The 25,370-nt window shown below is 35.1% G+C and overlaps 3 protein-coding genes across 5 annotated transcripts; 1 reads left to right on the top strand and 2 right to left on the bottom strand.

Moving 5' to 3' along the window:
- Positions 1-9,357: 9,357 nt before the first annotated feature.
- On the bottom strand, positions 9,358-10,659 carry LOC125066294 (coiled-coil domain-containing protein 97). Its single transcript, XM_047674327.1, has one exon. The coding sequence runs from the start codon at positions 10,535-10,537 to the stop codon at positions 9,488-9,490; it is 1,050 nt and encodes a 349-aa protein (XP_047530283.1). The 5' UTR covers positions 10,538-10,659; the 3' UTR covers positions 9,358-9,487.
- A 1,401-nt stretch (positions 10,660-12,060) lies between these two features.
- LOC125066161 (ABC transporter C family member 13) lies at positions 12,061-22,997 on the top strand. Of its 2 annotated transcripts, none has more exons than XM_047674109.1 (22): positions 12,061-12,863; positions 12,940-13,057; positions 13,338-13,496; positions 13,789-14,038; positions 14,287-14,551; positions 14,877-15,114; positions 15,680-15,828; positions 16,068-16,187; positions 16,274-16,652; positions 17,105-17,227; positions 17,384-17,497; positions 17,593-17,918; positions 18,047-18,571; positions 18,648-18,780; positions 19,473-19,548; positions 19,738-19,835; positions 19,907-20,113; positions 20,187-20,314; positions 20,400-20,491; positions 20,565-20,759; positions 20,837-21,068; positions 21,149-22,997. In XM_047674109.1, exons 1-22 carry the CDS (start codon positions 12,252-12,254, stop codon positions 21,392-21,394), a joined length of 4,785 nt encoding a protein of 1,594 aa, XP_047530065.1. In that variant the 5' UTR covers positions 12,061-12,251; the 3' UTR covers positions 21,395-22,997. The 2 variants fall into 2 exon arrangements, with proteins under 2 accessions (XP_047530065.1, XP_047530064.1); XM_047674108.1 differs by having other exon boundaries at positions 20,562-20,759.
- LOC125066163 (DNA polymerase beta-like) lies at positions 22,523-25,287 on the bottom strand. 2 transcript variants are annotated; one of them, XM_047674111.1, is made up of 6 exons: positions 25,265-25,287; positions 24,718-25,183; positions 24,354-24,476; positions 24,003-24,168; positions 23,253-23,442; positions 22,523-22,664 (listed from the first exon to the last, which is right to left on the bottom strand). In XM_047674111.1, the coding sequence occupies exons 2-6, from the start codon at positions 25,143-25,145 to the stop codon at positions 22,570-22,572; spliced, it is 1,002 nt and encodes a 333-aa protein (XP_047530067.1). In that variant the 5' UTR covers positions 25,146-25,183; positions 25,265-25,287; the 3' UTR covers positions 22,523-22,569. The 2 variants fall into 2 exon arrangements, with proteins under 2 accessions (XP_047530067.1, XP_047530066.1); XM_047674110.1 differs by having other exon boundaries at positions 24,718-25,275.
- Between the last annotated feature and the right edge of the window lie 83 nt (positions 25,288-25,370).

The raw sequence follows: 25,370 nt of genomic DNA, 5'->3' as shown, positions 1-25,370 counted from the left end.
ATATACCTAAATTTTTATATTAACAAATACAAAAAAAAATTGGAATCAAAAACATATTAAAATAAAGTAGATTCAATAAACGTTTGCAATATAAATTTTCAGCAAGATATAAATGTAAATATGATAATATACTTGTTTGTTAATCATTCAGTTTACAGTTCCGAATGTGTATGTACATTCTAAAGTACCTAGGTACTTAAGGCTTGTAAGTATAACTAACTGGTCTCGCTAAGTGTTTGCGATTTATTCAACACGTTCATTAAACATTTACACGACCCTGACAGTAACTTTCAATTTCTAATTTCATAAGGAATTGTGGTTAACCCGATCCCCTAGTTTTATTAGCGGACGATTGAGCTGATCATGTGTACTGCTCACGTACTCAGGTGAAAACATTAAGAATGGATGTATCAATTTACCATACAAATGTTAGTATTTCTTGCTAGACGTATCAGTTTCATTCAAGCAATCGAGTTTATTCTGACCTGAATTTAATATAATATACTGTACAATAGCTGATATAATTAAAATAAATTAAGAACACTTTGTTGTTAATTATATTATCTCGATCGAATTTTTAAAATGTACACAATCTATATATATAAAAGCGAAATCCCACTCTGTGATTAATCACGAAATCTCAGAAACTATAACACCTACAAACTTGAAATTTGGCGGGTAGGTTTCATATAGAGTGAAGACATACGCTAAGAACGGACTTTACGAAACTCCACCCCAAACGGAGTAAAACGGGGTTTGGAAGTTTGTGTTTTATAAATTTCGTAAAGGTATTAGGTAAAGCTGCGGGTTCAGCTAGTTGTTTTATGTGATCGGTCGATCTGTATTGACGGTTACTATAAACTATTTATAACTTAGGTAAACCAAGATCATTCACTTAATTGAAAAGTACCAAAATATAATTAAAGACATATAAAAATACATACCATGTAATTAAAAAAATATATGGAAACTAAGAAACAAAGAAGTAATTACATTCTTGGTGGTAGCACTTTGTGCAAGCTCGTCTGAGTAGACACACACACACATCAGATATTATAGTTAGTATTAATTTATGGGTATTATTCATTTATTTTCATGCAGGACAAATAATAATTTAATTGTAATTAATTCAAATGTGTAGGTAACGGTGAAAAAGACTGAGTTTGTTGCGGGTTCTCCTCCGATCCGGTTTTTGTTTTGTTTTTTGTAGTTTTAAATTTCAATAGTGCTGATAAGAACTTTGTTACTTGAATAAAGAATATTTTACACACTCACGTACACTTGAATCTTTAAACTAAAAAGGAGGCAGACAGGGCCAGGTTTACAGATATAGCTGCTCTGGGGCAACAAAAGAGTGTAGGTCCCTTATTATTATTTTACAAATTAAGCTATTCCTATTATAAATATATTAACGTTTAATATATCGCACACCTTACTTATGTAGATGTTGGGAATAGGAATAAGTAAATTGTGGTTTCGATATTATTTTAAATCCCATGAAATACGAAACCCCAATTCAACCAACGAACCTCTTTTTTGTCTACCAGTCTGTCGTTCATTTCCTCCGAATCTACTGTTATTTGACAATTAAACAGAGTAAATCAAACGTACAACAAATAAGTAACGTAAATAAAAGTTTTTTTTGTTTAGGTGCCCTAATTGAAAGAGCTTGTTATGAAAAATACAATTACTTTCTTAAATAATATATAAGAAACGAAACTATAAAAAATGCTTTATTCATTGTTTGCAGGAAAACCTATTTTAAAATCGTGAGTGTATAGATTGCTACGGAAAACGGAATAAAGGTGCGCAAATCGCAACACGATTTCGATTCGCAGTTCGTACGTTAGCTAAAACGTGCATAACCGGTACATGTTTATCAATAACAATTTGGTAATGTTTATCTTCCTCAGATCCACCCAATCTTAAAAAGTTATCGTCACAATAATATAATTTTAAATTGCTTATGAGCCGAAGAAAAATGACAATTATTTATTACATGTAGGTACATATTTGTTCGTACCTACCGATAATTATGTCAACGAAATACTTCGTCAGATCCACCAATAATATAAACTTACTTTTGTCTATCACTAAAGATTTTTTTATAAATAATTGAATGCTCGAAAATTCCAATTAAGGTTAAAATCTCGATTCTTTGAAGACTATCTGTCTGACGGAGTATAACTGGTTTCGTACGTAATAAATTAATTATCCACTCAATTCCACAAAAGCTTACACCGATATATTTTTTGTGAAAGTTTTGAGTCATCTATTTATTGATTTTTAAATTGATACGTACGTATACGCTATAGTGAGGGTTACCTCTGAGAGGAGCGTGGGAACCATTCTTTCAGACGGACTGGCGCCACAGGCGATTTGACACCCACGCTCGTTCTCGCTGACGACGTAAGGTAGCGAGGATGATTAAATTGAACAAACTTATTTAAATAAAATTGACACTGTAAATTTGCTTATATGACTTAAGTTTTGTAAACTGTAGTAAGTCAATGTAGTTTTAATACCTATGTAGAAAATAGACTACCTGAAATGCCTTACTAAGATAAAAGTATCTAAATTAGACACCCGAAAGAGCATCCTAATTTATTTTTATTAGTTCTTTGTTTGCACTAGAACTGTTCGTGTGGGTGAAGGAAAAAATATTAACACTTTCACATGTTTTATGTGTCGATGACCAGTCGCACTCCCAAGGTAAAGATGTGCCCACGCGACAATGTCTGTTGCGCCGACACCATTATTTATACGATTTCCCTAGATCTTATAATCATGTCGTCACAACAATATATTGTTTAGAATTAGATGCATGCTATTACTAAGTTAGTATAGTAATATATTTACCAATTACGAGCTTATTTGAAATAGAGATAAAAGTTAAAGTTTATGCTATTTATTTTTCTAATTGGAAAGTTAGTACTAACATGTATTACGTTACACTGCCTACTCTTATTTCGAATGTAATCTACATACGACGCGGTAATTATGATATATGCAAGCGTGAACATAATAGTTATTTCATTTTACTAACGTACCTATTATTTTTAGTAAACGATGACGATTGAATAGATCTCGTAGAAAGCGCCAAAAGTGAAGATTTTAATTGAATTGAGACATGTCGTGCACGAGCGTTTGCAATTGATATTACAAAATGCCTAATGAATTTGGGAACCTTTTTCTCCATTTATTATATGGAAAAGTATTCACTAAAATACAATGTGTGCTTAGGTACTGGACCTTTAAGGATATGATTATGTTATAATTGTTATGAGGGCAACCCATTACCGGAGAGTAAGGTATTAACAATCAAACACGATGTACAAAATTAGGATTATCAAATTTAAAATAATTAATCACATTATACAAAAATAATGTACCAAGATATAAAATAATATATACGTATACACAGCCAGTGTTGTAATTACTATATTTTAACATCAGTATAGTCAATTATAAGATTGTATGTATCAAATATTTATTTAGTTAGGTCACCATTTATCATTGTGATACGAGTACCTACTAAATAAGTAGTAAATAGAATAAGGTAGCACACGCAAGTTATTTAAATTAGCGCAAAAAAAAATTAAACAATAGGTAGCTCAAAATATTTACCATTTAACATTGTAACAGATAAAACTTCATTTAAAGAAATATAAACAAACCGGAAATGACAATTCACAGAACTTTTGCTCAACTAAAACATTCACCAAAAGTCGAGTTTAAATTATAACAAAACCGATGAACTAATAGTGGAGCTTGCGCCACGAGGAATGGTTACTATATAGGTACAGAAGTATTAATAAATTATTATGAACACACAAATGCACTATACCTCAAAAAGACAAGAAAAAACTGTTATACCGCTCATCCAGATTTCATATCGATATCGTTTTTAGCTCGAAATTCGAAACGAATCGAACACAAAATTCACACCATCAGAATCCTTTTTTTACTTGTAGGCACGCATCCTTGAGCATTAAGGCTAAACTTGAACAGGGTTTATATTCTACATTTTTCGAAATAGCTCACGTTAAATATTATTTAAAATAACATAATAATTTGCTCTTTATATTAATATAATATTTGATATAAAATTGAGAGAGATAGCATTAAATATACATTCCTACTTTCCAATGATCGACACACTATAAAAACTGACATGACTACTACCAATTTTTACTGTAATTAAGCGACTAATCTGTCGTATTTAAGTAATGAATAAAAAATATTTAAAGATTGTATATTATATTACGTTCAATTTATAACTATTCATAACTAATAAAAGTACACAATTATTTAATATAATTATTAACATCTGTGTTACCCTAAATACAAGTTCTAATATTAAAAATTATATTTTAATAATATTTTTAATAAATATTGCATAATTTGTTAACCTGAGTTGTAGAGTTTGATAAGTTATAATTGATTGCTTTTATTAAATATTTCGTAGTTTTGTCAAATTTAAATAAAAAAATTGTGTAAATATTTCTTATGAAAAAAAGAATGACTGCTTATATTTTTTTTATAAAATAAAATATAAATATGTGTCTATTACATATCTGTAAATATCACAATTTTATCAATACTTATTAACTATTGTGTAAAATAATAATATAGCCTTTACAACTAAATACATCTTCGAAATAAAATAATATATCTTACCACAAACATTTTGAAGGTAAATCATGTGCACCACTTGTTTTATGAAACACTGATCAAGGTCTAAAGGATGTCACAACACATAGAGCTCGAGTCGCGTTTTCCGTACGGCGTCTGCTACGCGTCTGCCGGCGATCATAAAGCACGGCAAGGGACGAAAGGCGCAAGGTCTCGCCATAGCCCACAATACTATTGTCAAGACCCCGAGCCTGTAGTGTATAAAAACAGCTTTCTCAGTAGTACATTATGTTAGTATTATATGTGTAGAATTGAATTTTGTAGTTAGTTTAATTATGAAAAGGTACATTTATTAGAGTCTTTGTTTGGTTTTTAATCGATTAAATATTAAAACTACTATAAGTTAGAACTTTCTTTTATATATCTGTTAAAGAGATTTTTAAGTTTCACTTCTACCGTGTGTGCACACACTTTATATTTTTATATAGAAATACATTAAGTACACTCTCAAAACCTTATACGCACGCAAGACCATAACCAGGAACTTTCTTATAATAAAGATGATGTAAGAGAAATGATATTGGTATACCATACCACCATAACAGTGCTAATGGTGTAATGATCCATACCGATATTCATCATTGCATAAAATATCGATGAGCGCATTTATTATGTGCTATGTTATGTAACAATCTATTGTTTATTATTAAATTATTATTTAAAAGAAATAACCGAGGCAGTATGTAAAATGTATAACTCACCAATCAACAAAGGTGGGCATTAAATCGTTAATCCGTTAACGAATTAACGAAGTTAACAATCTGCTGAACGGATTAACTTTTAAGTTAACTTCAAAAAATGTTAACGCTCTTGTTAACTTCCGTTAAATTGAACTTCCTTTTAACTTTAATCCGTTACATTAGTCGTTTGTTGACATACTGCCGTTATTTTTTTTGTTTGAATTACGCGCCATGCCACGCTCGTATGTTCGGCGATTGTTGGCAACAGCGGACGCAGCAATAATGAAGAAGAAGGGGATGATTTTTACAGCACTGTAACTCAGTCTGAAGAAAATAGGTCTAGAAGCCAGAAATCTCTGAAAAACAAAGCCCAGAATTTGATAAGAACATGGCTGGACACGAAGTCAAAAGAATCTTTACGGACGCTGCCTTTTTAGGTGAACCAGTGATAATAAATATTTTATATGCTATTTTTTATGAAGGGGAACAAGCATCTAAATTACCTAATGCAAAATAACAATGAATAATATCCTTATTCCTACCTACTGTATTATCGACATAAATAAATTTGTGATTAACTTTTAACGGTTAACTTTAACTTGCGTTACATTTTCGAAGATTTAACGCTCTACCTATTATCGAAGTTAACTTTTTATTTAACGAATTAACGATTAACGAAGTTAACTTTTGTATTAACTGTGCCCACATATGCCAATCATAAACTAATAGTAATCATGCACTATAATTTTGTTTTCATTGGTTTTTATTGGTTGTGAGGCCAAATCATTTTCACAATATATTGTACCTACAATCAATGCATCAGAATGTTAGGTTTATATAAAATTAGTAAAATTATCTATGTCTTAATATCATTTTCAATTGTCTGTGTATTTGGTTAGATAGACGAAACTATTTTTCTGATGGAACGGCAAATCTGACACGACTGGAAAGAGTTCAGGCGCAGGCCTTACGTGCTTTCCAAAGCACGGGAGTGTACCCACTTTCCGGGCTAGAATTATTTTTGGTTGTACCTATAATCTCGTGATCTTTGGCCTTATATGTATCCACTAAAGCAACCAATCAGTGTTAATTAATACAATGAATATAAAAAACTTTATAAAAAATATTTATAAATATTTATAATAAAACCAGCTGTTGCCTTTGGTTTTGCTCGCGTGAAAATTTATTATATTATCTACAGAATAATTTAAAATATTAATAAATTATTGTTAATTTAAGACCTCTTTGTATACCACATTTGAGGCTCGACTTTCGTGGGCTAGATCTACCAGACTGCTCGTAGAACTCATGCTTGAACAGGCTATTTAAACTGTCCATGCGAAAAAAGTCTTCTATTAGGTCTACTCCAACTATTTTAAAGATTTGTACTTTTGCTTTATTAATTGGCATGACAAAGCAGAGTTTATGGGCGAACTGTACGTCTAGACTTAAATGGATATTCTGATGGTATCAAAGATATTCTTCTAAGTATTAAATTCCTCAGTAACATTTTTCTAACTTAAAAAATTACGGAATTCCGTACAAATTTTTAATCCTTACTTCACACCCTTATAGGAAGAATATCCTGAAACGCTTAAATATGTCTCTCCCCAATTTTAATGAGTATCCCAAAAATAAAGTTTCATCTTTCTAACTTAAAAAAACACGGACTGCCATACAAACTATCAACCCCTATTTCTTATATAAATTTTTGTTATAGACTATCATTGTACCAATTTTTATAACGATCGGTTCAACTGTTCTTGAGTTATAGCGGGATATACAGAGAGACGGAATAGACATAAAACGAATACTTATGATGAAATTCGACAAATAAATTGAGTATACAGTGAGTCTGTACTGTACAGATTTATATAGGTGTATAGATATAGATAAAAAAATATTTCTCCATAATAAAATTTGATAACTAATAAGCCAACAATTTGTATATTTCGTTTTCAGGCATGTTTTCACGCAGCTTTTCGAAGCATTCGAAATGTGCAAAAAACACAAGCGGACGCTGCGAATGTCTTAGAAATATCATCTTCGTAAGCTCCCAAGTGGCAGAGCATGGGAAATTGAGAGAAAAGTGGAATATTTCACCCTCATATCGTGTGACCTATTTTTTTCATAAGTATTCGCTGACCGCTGTATACTTCACACTGTGATTCACTCGTGGGTTGTCGGATCTCAACTAAAAAAGTCCTACGTTTTATGTGCTAGCTTCGTATATACTATACGGACAGTAACACGCTTTCTATTTCTTGCACTACAATATGATTCGGGCGGAACATTATACTACTGCACCTTCCTCTAGGTTCTCCTACCGTTTTGCTCTAGCTAAGAGTTTGCTACAGTCGTAGCAGGCATATGGAACGATAATTTTACAAGCCTGTCACCCTTTTTAAAAGTATCAAATATCTTATAATATAGGTAAGTTAGCTACCAGATCATAAATGAGGCAATAATGACAATTAGAGATTTCAGCTTCTAAGGGTTTTATGATAATGTACAATCATCAAATTCTTTTTTACTATATGGAACTCAAATAATTGCAAATTAACAACCCAACTTTAGGGATCGCTGGTTGAGAATAACAAAATACTAAGTTCAAATCTCCGTAATGGTTAACTCTGATAGATGATATTCAAAGAATATGTAGACGTACCTACTTAATCAAAGTCAATAATAAATAATTATAGTGAAGAACAGCAATATCGGTCGTTACATAGTTGTCAATCAGGAAAAACATCACTAGTAGTAAATTAATTATAAATCGCGTATCCATTAATAGTAATATAAATCGAGTATAAAAGTCAATAAAAATTATTTTTCGACTTATCTAAAACAGAAACGAACAATATGTAAAAAATTCTTGCATGAAAGGCTTAAAAAACCGGAAAATTACACTGTAATGATGTACACAAACTAAAAAATGTCAATTTCAAATACTTCCACGAATTTTTTTAAAATATCGTTTGCAATTAGAGATGGTAAAATTATTTTTTTAAACATCAATATTCTTTAATTAAAACGCGCTTAGTATTCAGCAGTATCCTTAAATATATATATATATATATATATTTAAATATACTACAAAAACCGACCTACCCGACAATATCGGTACCAGCGAAACCATTCTGAATCGACAAATCAGAAGCCGGTAGAAATAAACTTTCTCATTCTCATAAATTAAAATTAGTTAAGTTAATAACATGTTTGCTTAAAGTGGAGTAAAGTTTAGTTATAACAATAACTGAATTAAAACAAAAAATAAATCATAGTAAATAACTTGTGTCGATAATATAACGTCTCGGTATAGATTTTATCTTTTGTTGTAATCTTTAAACACGAAAATAAAAGATATTTAAGGGCGACCAATAGTTTTTATTGAGTCTAAAATAACTGATTCATGAATATTGTATCCTCACACTTTTTTTATACCACACCATAAACCTCGTTATTAATATAAGTATTGTATACGCTGGACAGGAATATATAAGTAGATGGAATTTATAAAGATTTTTTTAAAAACCTGTGATATAGTCAATCACAGTGTCATTATTACTAAACTAAAACATCAGGGTTGTATTGGTTGTACATCAGGGTATTCTTGGCCAGAGTTTTGTCATTTCAATATACAAATTACATTTTGCAAATGACTTGAAAATGGTAAGGGTTATTACCAATGTTAGACTCTATTTTATTCCAATAAAATTTTAGTAGAATTTATAATCCCAACTTGTAAAGATTATTATTTTCTTTTAATTGAATTCAAAGGTATCTTTTATATTTAACTCTGGCAATTCTGATCAGAAGAGTTTGAAAATAAATACGTATGCAAGTAACATTAAGGTTTTCAAATAAAAAAAAAACATTAATATAGTACCTACAACTGGTATATATATTTTTTTAGGTCATTGCATTTTGAATACAAAATATATTATAGAAGTAAACAAATCAATTAATATACATTGTACCTATTACTTTTAATATAGTATATTTTGACTTGTTCACTATTTGACACTATTTCTTAAAAAAATTAAATAAAACCAAAAGAATATCTGTATTCCAAAGTACCTATAAAGATAATTCAAACAAACTTGATCTTGTTAAAGTTTATATGAAATATGTTGCATGTACAAATCCAAGGGATCTGTATTACTGTCACTAGATTCAACAGATTTCTTTCTTCCATATTCTTCAATAAGTGTCATATGTTCTTCTAATGTTCTTGCATCATTTTCCTCAGAATCAAAATATTTATCTTCTGCATCTTGCGAAATTTGCTGTAAATCATCATATTCCTCGTCATTATCAACAGAGTTATAATCGAAATTGATGTCTCTGCCTTCAATAAAACTAGTATACATTTCATGTATAAATTCTTCCCTCAAAAGGTTTCTTTCATTTGCATTTATCATTGCTGGTTTTCGTTTATCAGGTACATGGGGAACTTCAGTATCTGGGACATCAAAACTACCCCACTGTTTTTCCTTGCATGCCCCAATCCTCTTACTATTACTTTGAGTGGAAATTCCTCCAGATGAATCCTCTGCTGTCTCTTCAGATAAGTCTCCATCCTCATTTAGCATCTGTTCATACTTAGTCTGCCTCATTTCATTTCTTTCAACTGTATCTAGAATCATACTTAACAAAGTAAGATTTTCTGGGCCAACAGCATCTCTCTCTCTTATTTCATCGTCAGTTAAGTACTGTCCTATTAATTGGTCATATAAAAAAGGGTTACGATACATCATTTGTTTTTCAGTAAAATAATCTGTATCCTCTTGTAATTTTTGCATGGCCTTGTATCGTCTATTTCTGACTCTCTTGTTTCTAGATTCATTTGAGTGATACAATTTTAATTCAGCTAAACATTTTTGATAACTTTTATTATCCAGGTGCTGTTTTTCAAAATATTGTAAATGATTTGCACTGAGATATTTGCCGAATTGCAACAGAAATTTAGTCGGCGATTGCTTATAAAATTCACATGCGTATTGAATTTTTTCATTGTTTCGTACTTCGGGATTATCAACGCTAGCGTTTTTAAAAGAAACATTTGCGCATCTTACCAAATAATCAATAATATCTATGATAGGATCAACTTCATTGTTACTTTCCTCCTTCAGGCTAGAAGAAACAGACGATTCTTCCATATTTATTCTTATTTATAAGAGTAAATAAAATTTCCGTTAGATTAGATGAATAGACAGAAACATTTATTATTTAATAAATTGTTAGTTTCAAGTACTAATTTATAATATTATTGCTCATAGCATTAACAATCAAAACAAATTTGACAGGTGACAGTTGATGTCAAAATAAATTAATATATTTTTATTTTTTGTAGCTTAAGGGGTAATAAAAATTAAAATATAAATGTGTCTTTCTATTGATATCAAATAGAGAATAATAATAAACTTTTTTAAACCCACTAAAGTAAACAAATTTAAAACAGTTAGTTAATTTATTAGCAGCTTAAAAACATATTTTTCCTGATTTTTAAGAAATGTGTACACTCTTTTCTTTAAGGTTCCTAAAATCTTATCAATATCAGTCTTATTGGTTCGGAAAAACCATTGGACTAGGTTTAACCGGCACTAGTCCGAGACTTTGTTTATTAAAGATTCGATTTCAGACATAAGTTTGTTTCGACTTTTGTTGACATGTTACCGAGAAATATTATCCCGACTGATGTATAAGGTGCCTATTGTTTGTATAGCAGTGAATGTTGTTGATTTGAAGCAAGTTATTGATATGCAGAAGAAACAAAGTAAGTAATAATACGCAGCCTTGTTGAACGCAGTTTTTGGGGAAGATGATTAATGGGTAGAATTGCCGGAAAAGAGGCGTTAAAACTGGTGCTAACTCAGGAGCTCCAACCCGTAGCACAATCAGAGGTATGCCATCGAGTCTATTCGACTGATGAATATCCAGGAATCCAGGAAAGAAATGATTTACGAACAGCACCTTGATTTAACCTCTGGCATTGTCATATCACATCGCGGGATTTTTGGTGGTGACTTTCCTTGGCCATCCAGAGTGAGTTGGACGCGAAAAGAGAACCTAAAAGATCAGCTGTTTTCTTCGTGGTATAGGCCAATGACTCACCATCCCTGTGTAGAGATGGAAAAGAAGGCTGACTGGAATTGCCAAAGATACTCTTAGCGAGAGACCAGAATGCACATGTTCCTGAAGGGAGGCGGCTTCCGCCAATTCTGCCAAAGTGCTCCGACTTCGCTTTAGCAATGACGGTTTTGAAGGACCTAGCCTGCCTGAGTTATATTCCTTTCTGATTATGCTGCTATTTACAGCACGAGACTATATTTCAGCCTGGACTTTGTAGCGTTCCCGCTTTCGGCCTCGTTGTAGAAACGACCAAACCAAGGCTGGGACTTATAGAATATGAAATAAATAGTTCTGTACCCTGAAGCACCACATTGGCGACAGAATCAGCAACAACGTTCGGATCACCCAGCCAAAAACAAATTGCTAACCATCTGATGACTTAAAAGTATCAAAAGAAGAAAAAGGTACAAATATACATTTATTTGAACTTACAGTATTTTTATTTTTAATGGCAAAAAAACATTTATTTTTGGCAACACATGTTACTGTTGTCAAATGTCATTTGACATTTATTATGATTTCAGATTTACCTTTTATAGGTATTTATAATATTTGGATTATAATTGTGTTTAAAAAACATACAATTTAAGCTAGTGGTAACTGCTGATAGTTTCGTTCGACAAAATTGAAGATTATCTTTATGAAAATAATGTGTAGTAATAGAATCAGTGTACGATTTATAAAATAAAAATAAAATGTTTGTGAAGAAAGACTAGTAAACTTGTAGTGTTTTTTTTAACAATGACTTCGTTTATTAATTTAACATGGAAATGGGAGTATATATGTGGCCCTTCAGGTCTTCAACCATGGAACGACTCAACAAAAGATATCGGAATGTGTTTTCAAGAATTGTTTTTACAGATACCAATTTACTTTATCCTTGCCATCACGTCAGGATACTACGTTGGATTCCGAAAAGACTGGGTAGTCAGGGAGAAAATTCAAGAACGAGCTATAGCATTACGTAGTTTTGCAATTTTATTACTGGCTTTTATTCCAATAATAGAACTATACATTTTCTTGACTGACGAAGACTTTACTTTACTTCCAATTGATTATTTTACGGCCGGAGCTTCTTGTTTATCGTGGCTAGTTCACTTTGGCTATGTTTTGGCTTTAAAGCATCGCCTCGGACATAGTTCTCGGGGTCCTCTATGTCAACTTATATTGTGGGTTCTACTAGTAATTTTCAATATAATAGCACTACGCAGTTCTATTCTAACTGGAGCTCAAAATAAATTTTACATTGCTTCAATATGTTGTCATGGGTTATATTTCCTTACTTTATTACCTTCGAGTGACTCAAGGCCGACATTTTACTCGCCATGCCTTGTTGGTTCACAACATTCACATGTAAGATCTGTCATTATATAATTTCTAGAATATTTTTTGCAAAGCTTTGTAAATATTAATAAATGAAATGTTTTAGAGTGAATACACACCACTCCTGCCACGAGGTGATGAGGGTATACTTGGCACTGCTATGCAAGGTGCTAGTTACTGGTCCAAACTTACTTTCACATGGGTCAATCCACTTCTCCAAAAAGGTTAGACTTTTGTACTTTTTATATCATAGATTTTGTTTGATTGTGTCAGAATTAGGAAACATTAGTAAAGTAATGCTGTACATTTTAACCTACAAATAGTATAAATAGCCTTCATTTTATATCTTTGATCCATCTGAACATAAACTATCCAGGTTTCTGTTAAGTAATTAAAATATTATTGTAATCAAATAAAAGAAAACAATAATCAAATAACTGTTTGTTTTTTTTTTTTGTTTTATTACAATGACTTATTTACAAACTACTGATGATCTGTTTTAAGGATTTGATAACAAGCTGCAAGATCCAGAAGAACTGTATGATATCCCTGCAAAATATAGATGTTCTTATGTTGGGGCGAGAATGGACAAAGCACTGATCGGAAATGTTGATAATTATCAACAATTTACTGAAGTGCCACATGAACCTTTTATAGGCTCTGGTAAAATATTTTATAATTTTCGATCATTCTTCTTGTCTTTAAACTGAATTAAAAGTTAAACTATATATATAGTTGTTGTAATTTTTTATATTTATTTTCTATTTATTTTGCTCTTAATATATTTGAAAGGTATAGTTTTAAAATCAGTTATTAATAATATAATTAATAGCTTAATATATTTGCATGCGCCATGCAACCTCTTAGTTGCCAATGTTGGTGCTGCATTGGGGATGAGAGAATGGTGACCCGTTTGCCTGTCCGCTTATGTGAAATAATATATAAGAAATTTTAGGCTATGGAGCTACAGGTGAGACACAGCCACAGATATCAACTCCAGTTACACCAACATCCAGAGTACTGTTGCGTCCAGCACGTCGTCAAAACGTGTCCCTGCTACGTGCCTTACATCATTGCTTTGCTGTTCAGTTCTATAGCATTGGAATGTTGAAGCTGGTTGCAGATATGGCTGGCTTTGCCGGACCGATATTACTCAATAAATTAATTACTTTTGTTGAAGATACTAGTATTGACCAACATTATGGGTGAGTACTCTTCAATTTAATCTCTGACCTTAGGCTGTATATAAATAAATTACATTTACTGCGGACACAACAACTTATTCGATCGTCGTAATTTAAGTAAATCTATACAATTTTGAATAAGACGGGTTGCGTCGATTTATTATGTGATTATGGCATATTATGGCATTTCAAAACTTTGGCTATGTTTCTTTCAATCATCTTGTTTGTAAATAATTTAAAATATAAACCATAATTTAAAATACTTTCAGATATATATATGCGGCAACACTTCTCGCAGCGACAGTTATAGGTGCTCTGTTTAATGTTCAATTTAACTGGCTAATGTCGATCATAGGGCTCAAAATGCGCGGAGCGATCGTATCGACGATTCTCAGAAAGACTCTTAGTGTGACGACGACTGAACTCAACAAGGCTTTTAGTGTTGGAGAAATAACGAATTTCATGTCGACTGATACAGACCGCATTGTGAACTCGTGCCCAAGTTTCCATGCATTATGGAGCATACCACTGCAGGTAATTCATTTTTACTTCAAATTGCCTCTTTTAGTAAACGAACAGCCTGTTGGATCCCTTTGCTGATTGAAGGCCTATCCGTTTGAACGGAGTACACACAGAACAGATTTTCATCCAAAACAAAACGCAAATTTCCTCACAATATTTTCCTTCACTGCCGAGCGTAAAGTTAATTATAAAGACAAATGAATACATAAAAGTTCAGTGATGCTTCGGATTTTAAATCACAAACTTCGCTTAAGATTTGGACATTCTAACCACTGGCTATAAATATGAGTGAGTTAATTCATTATATATTATATAATAACGTGACCTTCGATTTCAGTTATTCATCACCCTGTTTCTTCTTTATCAACAAGTCGGCGTCTCATTTTTGGCTGGCGTAGGATTTTCTATAATGTTGATACCAGTTAACAAGTTGATAGCTAATAAAATAGGCGAGCTGAGTACCGAGATGATGAAACATAAAGATTCTCGCGTCAGCTTGATCGGCGACATGCTCCGCGGCATTAGGACTGTGAAAGTACACGTTTGGGAAGACTACTTCATCGACAGAGTATCAGGTAATGACCGTTGCGTCTAAGCACTGTGGACACAATCCATCAAATGTACATGTATTCGTCGTAATTTCCACATGCACTGACTATAGCTCTTTGTCCACGTAAACAGAGCCTTATGTATGTTTCACCATTTAATTCTTGAAACTTTTAACCGTCGTCGCTTCTTTCGTCTTACTACAAAACTAAAACGAATATCTATTATTCGCTGCCCACTTACATAAAAACTAATTACAAAACAACAAGCACATTTGACAAATGATGTCTTTTTTTAAATATTAGTAGACGAACGGGCAAAAAGGCCTCCTGATGGTGAGTGCTCATCACCGCCCATAGACATTAACTATAAGAAATAATAACCATCCCTCACATCGCCCATGCGCCTTCCAAATTGGGCCCTGAGGCTTTGTCTGTTATTGAACTAGCTCACTTAAGCTTCAAATTGGAACAAAACAATACTAAGTATTGGTGCTCGGTGGTCGAAAATATGACTAGTGGTTAGGCGGGTCCGAGTGCCCTAGAGAGCTTGTGTTAAACCCTTCCACAAGTTAGTGTTATCCCTCCTGCGCAGAGGCGCGGCAGGGCGAGCTGCGGCGGCTGCGCGGGCGCAAGTACCTGGACGCCGTGTGCGTGGTGCTGTGGGCCTGCACGCCCGTGCTGCTGGCCGCGCTCACGCTGGGCACGCACGCGCTGCGCGGGCTGCCGCTCGACGCGCCCACCGTGCGTACACTACTCTTATTTATTTTATTTGATTTTAGAAGACAGATCTTATGGGAAATTGTGATTTTCCTCTATACTGTCAGAGTAGGAAGTAAAAAACAACCTTTTTATATCGCTCTGCCTGAAAGTCTTCAATTCAGAATACATCCTCGCAGATTTAGTAAAAGTAGTTATATTTGATGGTAACTAATGGTTAGAAGTGTCATGACCGACGTACAAAACTTATTTTTTTATTTCAGGTTTTTACAACGGTGGCATTAATAAATATGTTAATAGCACCGTTAAACGCATTCCCCTGGGTCTTGAACGGGATCACCGAAGCCTGGGTGTCTATAAAACGGATACAAAAACTACTGGATGTGAGTGTTTGTGATGGAAATTTAGATACTGAAAATAATAACAATATATTGACTAACGAGATCTACTAATGTACAATTGATTTTAGCTGAGAGACATGAACGGTGAACATTACTACGACCGCCTGAATATAAACAGAGACGAAGACAAAATGATTATCCTAAAGAATGCTTCATTCACGTGGGCGCAGCCTTCGGTGCGGAGGAAGCCGATTAATCCAAAGAAAAACAAAGGAAAGTCTAAAAAGAAGTTGACCAAACGCACTGTCAGAAGTGATTCAGTGTCTTCCGGCGAGGCGACAGTGCAAGAGCCCTTTACTTTAAAGAATATTTCATTAGAAATCGGCAAAGATGAGCTAATCGGTATCGCCGGCCCCGTGGGAAGCGGCAAGACGTCCTTGTTGCTGGCTATCGTCGGCGATATGATCAAACAGAGCGGGGACATACAAATACCTGAGTATCTGAACAGTGAGTATTTTAATTTAGTTATATAGGTAGGCAAACTGGCCATTGGGCCATCTGATGGTAAGTGGTCACCACTGCCTGCCCATAGATATTGGTACTGTGCCTTAATTTAGGACCTCACTCATCAATTACACTTGAACACAACTACATTAAGCATTGCTGTTTGGGAGTGGATATACGATGAGGGTGGTAGGCTTACACAAAGCTCTACCAAGTAATATATTTATATTGAACGAAATTATAAAACGTACAAAATCATCACATATACTTATTAAAGAAGACTAGAATCTCTTAAATATCATTTTGAAGATGAAATTATTTTTTTTGTCTAAACCTAACGGCCCGACTCGACGAAGACTATGAAATCATAATACAATATGTATATTTGTGTACAAATATATAAAGCATGATTATGTAATGCTTTTCCTTTTTGAGCATTATGGTCTTTTTTACAGGTTTTGGTTACGTATCTCAGCAGCCTTGGCTCGTGCGTGGAACTATACGCGATAATATACTGTTTGGAAAACCGTACGACGAGGCGAAGTTTAGATCTGTGATCGACGCATGCGCTTTGACGGGTACTTGACTATCAAATATTCATTACAAATTACATAATATCGGTATTGGTGAATTAGTAGTAATAACAAATAATGTTACAAGTCTTACGTTGTTAGGTTATTTTGATGTAAATTTAAATGCTCCTACTGCGTTCCTATAAATGTTTGAATCTCTAGAGGACCTCAACGTGCTGGGCTGGAACGCGTACGTAGGCGAGGGCGGCTGCACGCTGAGCGGCGGCCAGCGCGCACGCGTGGCGCTCGCGCGAGCCGTCTACCAGGACAAGCAAGGTAACGACAGGTCGCATCGCATCAACGAGAACCTTTCACGGATGGTCACCTCCATTCGGAGACGTCGGCGATGTAAACGCGCGTGCCTGTGGCAGTGTACCTGCTGGACGACGTGCTGGCGGGCGTGGACGCGGCGGTGGCGGCGCACATCATGCAGCGCTGCGTGCTGGGCCTGCTGCGCCACACGGCGCGCGTGCTGGTGACGCACTCGCCGCGCCAGCTCGCGCGCACGGCCCGCGCGCTGCTGCTGCGCGACGGCCGGGTCGCCGCGCAGGGCTCCCCCGACACCGTGTTGCACGAAATTGAGGAATTCTTACCGAGCGAGACCGAATCTATCGGCGAAGAAAAACCCTCCGCTCACGAAGCGGAGCCTCGGTCCGACGACCAGGACAACGTCAGTCAAAACAGCTTGAACAACGACGTGAGTTTTGAAACAAACATAGAAGTTGCTATTTTACTCTGTATTGTATGCTAAAATTGTAGCTATTAATAAAATATAGTATTATTATCAGTAGCGATATATATACATGAATACATACAATTTTACAGGAAGCGATGTCAGAAGGTACTGTGGGTTGGTGGGTGATCGGTCTGTACTTGCGCTCCGTGGGGGCATTCCTGACGATGACCATCATCATCTCCCTCGTCCTAATGCAACTCTCGCAGAACTTCACGTTCCTGTGGCTCACGTTTTGGGTTAGAAGCGGGAGCAAGAACACGACAACTTTGCAATCATCGGTTGATTATACACACGAAAATACGACGATTCTCGACCACGGCTTCAACATGGCCGACAGTATCGTTCACATCATCGCCAATAAAACGATGGAACTAATAAACGGATTGAATGCATACAATGTAGCAAGTGACAATACCAGCGGGACCGACACTTATATGGTTCAGGAGCCGCAGCTGAGGAAGACATCGATCACCGACACTTATTACATGGAGGTTTATTTTGGTCTCGCTGGATTGAACTTAGTATTTACTATCATGCGAGCATTTTTGTTTGCATATGGCGGCGTCAAGGCAGCCGAAAAAATACACAAAGTTCTCCTTAGACATGTCGTGAAGGTATGGGTGGTATGTGGTTATAGGCTTAGCTCGTTGCCGGTGATGATTTTTATCTGGATTTCTCTTTAATTTTCAGGCGAATATTAAATTTTTCGATACGACTCCGACCGGTCGCATCATTAACAGGTTTTCGTCGGACACGTACACCGTCGACGACTCCCTGCCGTTCATTTTAAATATCCTCCTTGCACAAGTGTTTTCCTTGATGGGTGAGCATTAAATTATTTATGATATTGTTTATTTCGAATACTACTTAGTACGGGAGGTAGCTTTGTTAATTGATTTATGCAGACTTACTTTTTCTATTTATATTTATAGCGTATTTTGTTTGTGTCTATATATTTTAATAATTAGTTTCGCTTATAACGTATGCCTAATAAGAGAAAGAAGCGACTGTCGCCAGACTAGCGGTGGATTTGGATATGAACAAATCTATAAAAATTTAGTAATATTTCGTTCTAAATATTAATAAATTAATGTTTGAATATTAATAATAATTATGTAATGAAGAATGTAATGTATGTCAATAATTTCCATAAAAACGTCAAAAATATGCTATTTTATATTCCAAATAAATTGCTTCCTCATAAAATAAAAATGATAAAAATTATCATTTATGCCTATAAGTCTTAGACATCTAAGAGATTATAATTCTTATATATAGTTCGGAATGAGAACTAAGTCTGAGCGCTTAACAATTAAATTGATGGTTCTTTTTTGCTGACGACCAGAACCGTCAGACCAGATCAGATTTTTTACTATCCGAGATAAATTACTAGAAATAGCAATAAAACGGCTAATAATTAATCTGTAATTTAATTTCAACTGCCTCCCGGCCTATACACATTTTCTATACTAACATTTATTTTTATTCTTATTATTTACTTCTTCTATGACTCAGGCGCGGTGGCGGTTACTGTCTACGGTCTACCGTGGTTGCTAGTGGGAGTGTTACCTATGACTTTTATTTATTACAGGTGTGACTTTTCTATATAATTTATTTATGGTATATATATTTCTATATAGAATTAGTACTATGTGTCGATGCACTTCTAAAATCGATAAATCAATGTCATTAACCTCCGATTGTTGTACCAAAAATTCGATTCGAACCTCCTAACCTCAATATCTAAAGAATATAAGTCGAAAAGTCGCTCCTAACGCAGATTACAGCGCCGATACCGAGTCACCTCGCGGCAGCTCAAGCGCCTGCAGAGCGTCGCCCTCTCGCCGGTCTACGTACACTTCAACGACACCCTCGAAGGTAGCTACCGGTCACACCCGACGGCCCGACGCTCGTGACGCGGACTCGACTCACCCTCGGCGCTCCCGCAGGGCTCAGCACGGTGCGCGCGCTGGGCGCGGCGGCGCGCTGGGCGGAGCGCGGCGAGGAGGGCGTGGAGCGCTGGCAGCGCGCCGCGCTGTGCGGCGCCGCGGCCGCGCAGTGGCTGGCGCTGCGCCTGCAGGCCGTGGCCGCCGTCGCCGTGGTGGCCGCCGCGCTGCTGGCCGTGCTGCAGCGCGCTACGCACGCCGCCGATCCGGGTGCGTACTGCCCACGTAGGCCGATACGCTGTGTCCGCTGTGGTCCGCGCAATGACGTCCGCTCTCGCCGCAGGTCTCGTGGGCCTCGCGATATCGTATGCGCTGTCGATGACGTCGATGCTGAGCAATGTCCTGAACGCCTTCACCGAGACGGAACGGGAGATGATCGCCGTCGAGCGTGTCGGCGAGTACATCACGCAGGTTTGCGTCTGAATGTTTCCGCTCAGCGAGCTTTTGCGCTAGAGCGATCGACGTGACTTAGTAAAATCATGAAACCCTTCGGCAGATCGAAAGCGAGAAAGTGGAGGGAGTATCGCCACCGTACGGGTGGCCCTCGCACGGTGTTATAAGTTTTGAGGATGTCTATCTTAAATATGGGTAAGTTTTAATCGGTTCAATGGACATTCAATACTAGAGTGATCCGAGGTAATAGACAATTGTCGTAAAGAAGCGGCGAGCAGAGCGAGGCGGCGCTGCGGGGGCTCACGTTCGCCAGCCGGCCGAGCGAGCGGCTGGCCGTAGTGGGCCGGACGGGCGCCGGCAAGAGCTCGCTGCTGCGCGCCGTGCTGCGCCTGGCGCCCTGCAGCGCCGGTCGGGTGCTGGTGGACGGCGTCGACGTGTCCACGCTGCATCTCCACGCGCTCAGGTCCTCACCACGCCGCACGCTCGACGTCCCGTCGACGAGTACTCGCTCACCCCTCGATATTGTAATCCGTCCCTCAGATCGCGGATCGGCATCATACCGCAGGAGCCGTTCATCTTCACGGGCAGCATTCGCGAGAACGTGGACCCGCTGCGGCAGTACCTGGACGCGGAGGTGTGGCGCGCGCTGGAGGCGTGCGGTGCGCGGGACGCGGTGGTGTCGCGCGGCGGGCTGGCGGCGCCCGCGCTCGGCGTGTCGCGCGGACACGCGCAGATGCTGTGCCTCGTCAGGGCATTGCTGCAGAGGGCCAAGGTTCGAACGCGCGGGTCAATGCAGATATTGCTTTTTCGTCAATATAAAGGTCGATCACTATAAAAAAAATCGTTTCGTAGGTATTGCTAGTGGACGAAGCGACGGCCAACCTCGACGCGGAGAGCGAGCGCGTGATCCTGGACACGATCCGCTGCTCGTTCGGCGGCAGCACGGTGGTGTTCGTGGCGCACCGGCTGACGGGCGTGCTGGAGTGCGCGCGCGTGCTGGTGCTGGGGTCGGGCCGCCTGCTGGAGCTGCGGGCGCCGGAGGACGCTCTGGCCGACCCCACGTCGCACCTGTACCGCCTGCTGCATCCCGACCGCTAGGGACGCTAGCGGACGCGGACATTTAGCTTGTGATAATAATTAAGACTATAAGTCAATTATTCTTGAAATAAGAACTATTCATTTTATTTAGAATAGTATTTTAATGATGATTTGATTAGGTAAACTTATCGAGAGCCAAAGTTGAAAGTCAGGCTAACTGTTAATTAGTTTGTTATATTTTGAAATAACTGACGCATATGAGACTAAATTACTGAAAAAACATTATCGTAAACTAAACTGTTGTTCTGATTAAAAAATTAAAGGCTTAGAATAATTTGTTACTATTTTGTTTGAAGGCACTGATATGAATATATAAATATAAAGATAGATGCCACGAGTCCGGCGTAAAATTATGAAAATTAAACGTTCCACTTTATTTTAGTACCTCTATGACGTCACAAGAGCAATTGTGTAACGGAAAACACACGTAAGTCACATATTACTATTTGATTTTTGCTTTTTATATATTTTTTAATAAATACATAATTTATTTCGCTCCATTCGTACTTGTATAAACTTTCGTGTACTACGCAAATAAGATATTATTGTATATTTTCGCTTAACGTTTTACTTCGTATTACACATCAAAAGCTATCTAAATATATATAAAGATATGTGATTGAAGGTAATGTGTTACCGTTACAGTACAGGGTAGTCCAATATAATTCCATTTATTTTTTAACTAAACGTATAGTCATTGCTCACATTATAATTTATTTAGGTTAGTTGAGCACATGCTCTAACTACTTTTTTATATACATCTATATTTCTTTAAAAAATAGATATAATATGTAAATGTTTATATAAGCAATATGTTTACTTTTAACATGTTTTGTATAATTAATTTATATATATTTTTGAAGTTTGCTTTATAATTGTAATGCACTTGTGATAAACAATTGTTAACGTAATAAGTAATTAAATTTAAGATAAATGTTTATTGAAATTACTATTGTAAACCAAAAAATACCAAACTTATTATCTCAAAACCCTTTTTTATAGAGTATAAAATTGTTTAAAATAATAAACTAATCTGTAAGTAAAAATTTTATCAAATACAAAATGTGAAGTTTGCCATTGTTATATGTATATATGGTCATGTTAAATAAGCGAAAAATATTTGAGCTCAGTATTACATCATATATTTATAACAACAATAATTTAGAACATATATTTTACATATTTCTATCTTCTGGCTTCTGGTAAGGGTAGTCAATGTAGTCAAAAATTTCTTCTTCTGATTCTATTTGCACTGGTTCACCTGGAATTCCTTTAAAGAAATATTTTGATATTATTAAGAGTGTACTGATTTAAGATCTCCTTAAAATGAAGTGCTAGATAATTATAATTTTGACTTTTATAATTTATAAAAAAAATTGCATTATTTTTTCGATTGTCTCAATGTAATCTATGTAATTTATTCAACAAGACAATAACAAAATTAGAAAAGTGAATATGAAAAGTTAAAGCCATTACCAGCCATTATATTAGGTTGATAGTTTGCTCAATATTGTCTGATTTAAAATACAAATATTTCCAGTTATGTTTAAATTACATAATTACTATAACCATTTGAATTATGTTATTAAAACAAGAAGATGAAATAGCTAATAATATGATTATGATTTACTTATGATTTGTTTTGTAGAAATATTGTAGTAGAATTCAATGTATTTAAAAAAATATGATTTATAATTTTGTTATAATTTTCTTGAAATAAATTATGATAAATAGGTGAAGAGGTTTTACTTAATTGAATGTGTTAAAACTATAGAAATACAGTTATAGTGTTATATTAATGTATGTGTCTGGCCAAGTAATCTGTTACATATACAAACATTAGTATGGTTGTTCTCACCAGTGACTCCAATGGGCCTTAGTGAATATTCATTTAGAGTGAAAGATTTCTCAAGAGCATGCGACCGCATATTTTTGTTAAAGACATCACTCCCAGTGAAGTATAAAACAGCACAATAATACTGCTCTTTAGGAATAAGACGTATGTCTAAACGACGAAACGGATGGTTGTTGGATAAACGACACACTCCCTGTCAGAAAAATGAAGGCAAAATTAAATATTTTTAAAATGTACATTAATGTGTTATAAAAAGGTATTTTATTTTCCATAAGGATTTCTCTTGAATTTGACTTTCTGTATTAATTTAATTTTTTCCTAGCTTAGTTTTGCAAACTAATTTAAATTTTCATGTGAAACTATTTTTCAAGTATGAAAACTTTTATCTTTGTTTTTTCTCAACATTTTTAAATATACTTATTACACAAAAGGTTCATTTGATACAACAATTTTAACTGATAATAATTGACTGGGCCAGTATACATGCGTACAAAATACATATGGAATACAAACAAAATACATCATACAAATAACATCTGGAGAAGTATCACCCATAAGTAGGTAACTGATAACAGTTGTTGAATTGTATTAGGAATTTAATGATGAACAAGCTAGTGTATTAATGCACAAGAAACATAACTTCTTAGTTTACATGGTGCCCAAACTAACAATGAAAAACTTCTTTTCATAAAAGTTAAAATTCAAAGATATAGAGGATAAAAGGTTATATTATTACATAAAGATAATGTTTACCATAAATTTTGTTTCACCCATTGATATGACATCTGTAATGCATCCCTTTAAAGCCGTTATTATATCCTTTAATAATTTTTCATGACATTTATTTTTATTGCCTCCTAATTTAAGTGAGGGATGAGTAATGAGGGCATCAATATCACCACTTTCAGATCTTCCCCGTCTAAAGAAATAATAAATATTAACCATAAGAACAAAGTTATTTGAGCTAAATTTTTAGTTTCCAATTAAAGGTAACTAAGGAAGGTACTAACTAAGGCAACTACTAAGGCAAGCCAAAGGCCCCATCGGACACTAAAAATTAAATAATTTTATATTTCCTTGAGAGGACTAAAAAAACGTAAGTACCTATAACTGCCACAAATTGTTATAGTAAATTGAGGATCCAAATTTTGAATTTCTTTTGTAATAACATTTTCTAATTCTCGAACCTCTGATCTCGGGATCATCTTTTCAAAGTCTTCAAAGTATCTGAAATAGATTTACATTCAGCTTGTTTCTTAATTGCTTACAAAGATTATTTATATTTAATGTTTAAATTAACAATTTTAATCTTAATACCACAATATTTTTTTCCCCACAACCTTTAAATTAATAGCATATACAATATTTAAAATCCCTATTTTGGTTCTTTTATTTAATGGGTGCTTTAAATTATCAGCACTAATAAACATTTAATACTAGTTTCTACAAATTTGTGTTTTATACTAACTTTAAACCAATAATTTGATGATGGTTAAGTTTATTTTTATTATTTCGTAAATCTTCTATTGATTTTATACCCATATTCAGAAGATCAGCCGCTTTTACCGGTCCAATACCCGATACTCGTGTCAACAAGCTAATAATCTGAGCATTCTCGTCATTATGTATATCATCCAACTTTTTCAGTTTTCCTGTATTCAAAAATTCATCAATTTTTTTGGAAATCTTTTCTCCAATGCCATTTAATTTTTTAGCTTCTTCTCCCGATTGAATTCTTTTACTATGCGAAGCTAAAACACTAGCCGCTTTTTTGTATGCGTTGAATTTATGAATATTACGACTTACATTCTTCTCGTAATCTGCCAATTCCATTAAGAATTCGCAAAAATCTGCGTTGAGATTATCATTATCAGATGGATTTTTACGCTTACTCATATTATTTGAGCCTATATCGTATTTATTATTTTATCTTCCTGGAAAAACATTACATTACATTAAAATTGTCTTTATAGCGGCATTTTTTGAACTTTTACTTTGCGGTTCCCTTACGTTACCTATCAGTTAGCAGTACTTTTTGACATTGCGATTTGCGATCCTCAATCTGTTACCCTTACCGTCATAAACTTGAGACTTTGTTACCAATATTTTAAACATATATAT

This window comes from Vanessa atalanta, chromosome 9, assembly GCF_905147765.1.
Source record: "Vanessa atalanta chromosome 9, ilVanAtal1.2, whole genome shotgun sequence".
NCBI classification, from domain to species: domain Eukaryota; kingdom Metazoa; phylum Arthropoda; class Insecta; order Lepidoptera; family Nymphalidae; genus Vanessa; species Vanessa atalanta.
The sequence above is the reverse complement of the archived record's forward strand: the minus strand, read 5'-3'. Positions and strand labels throughout refer to the sequence as shown.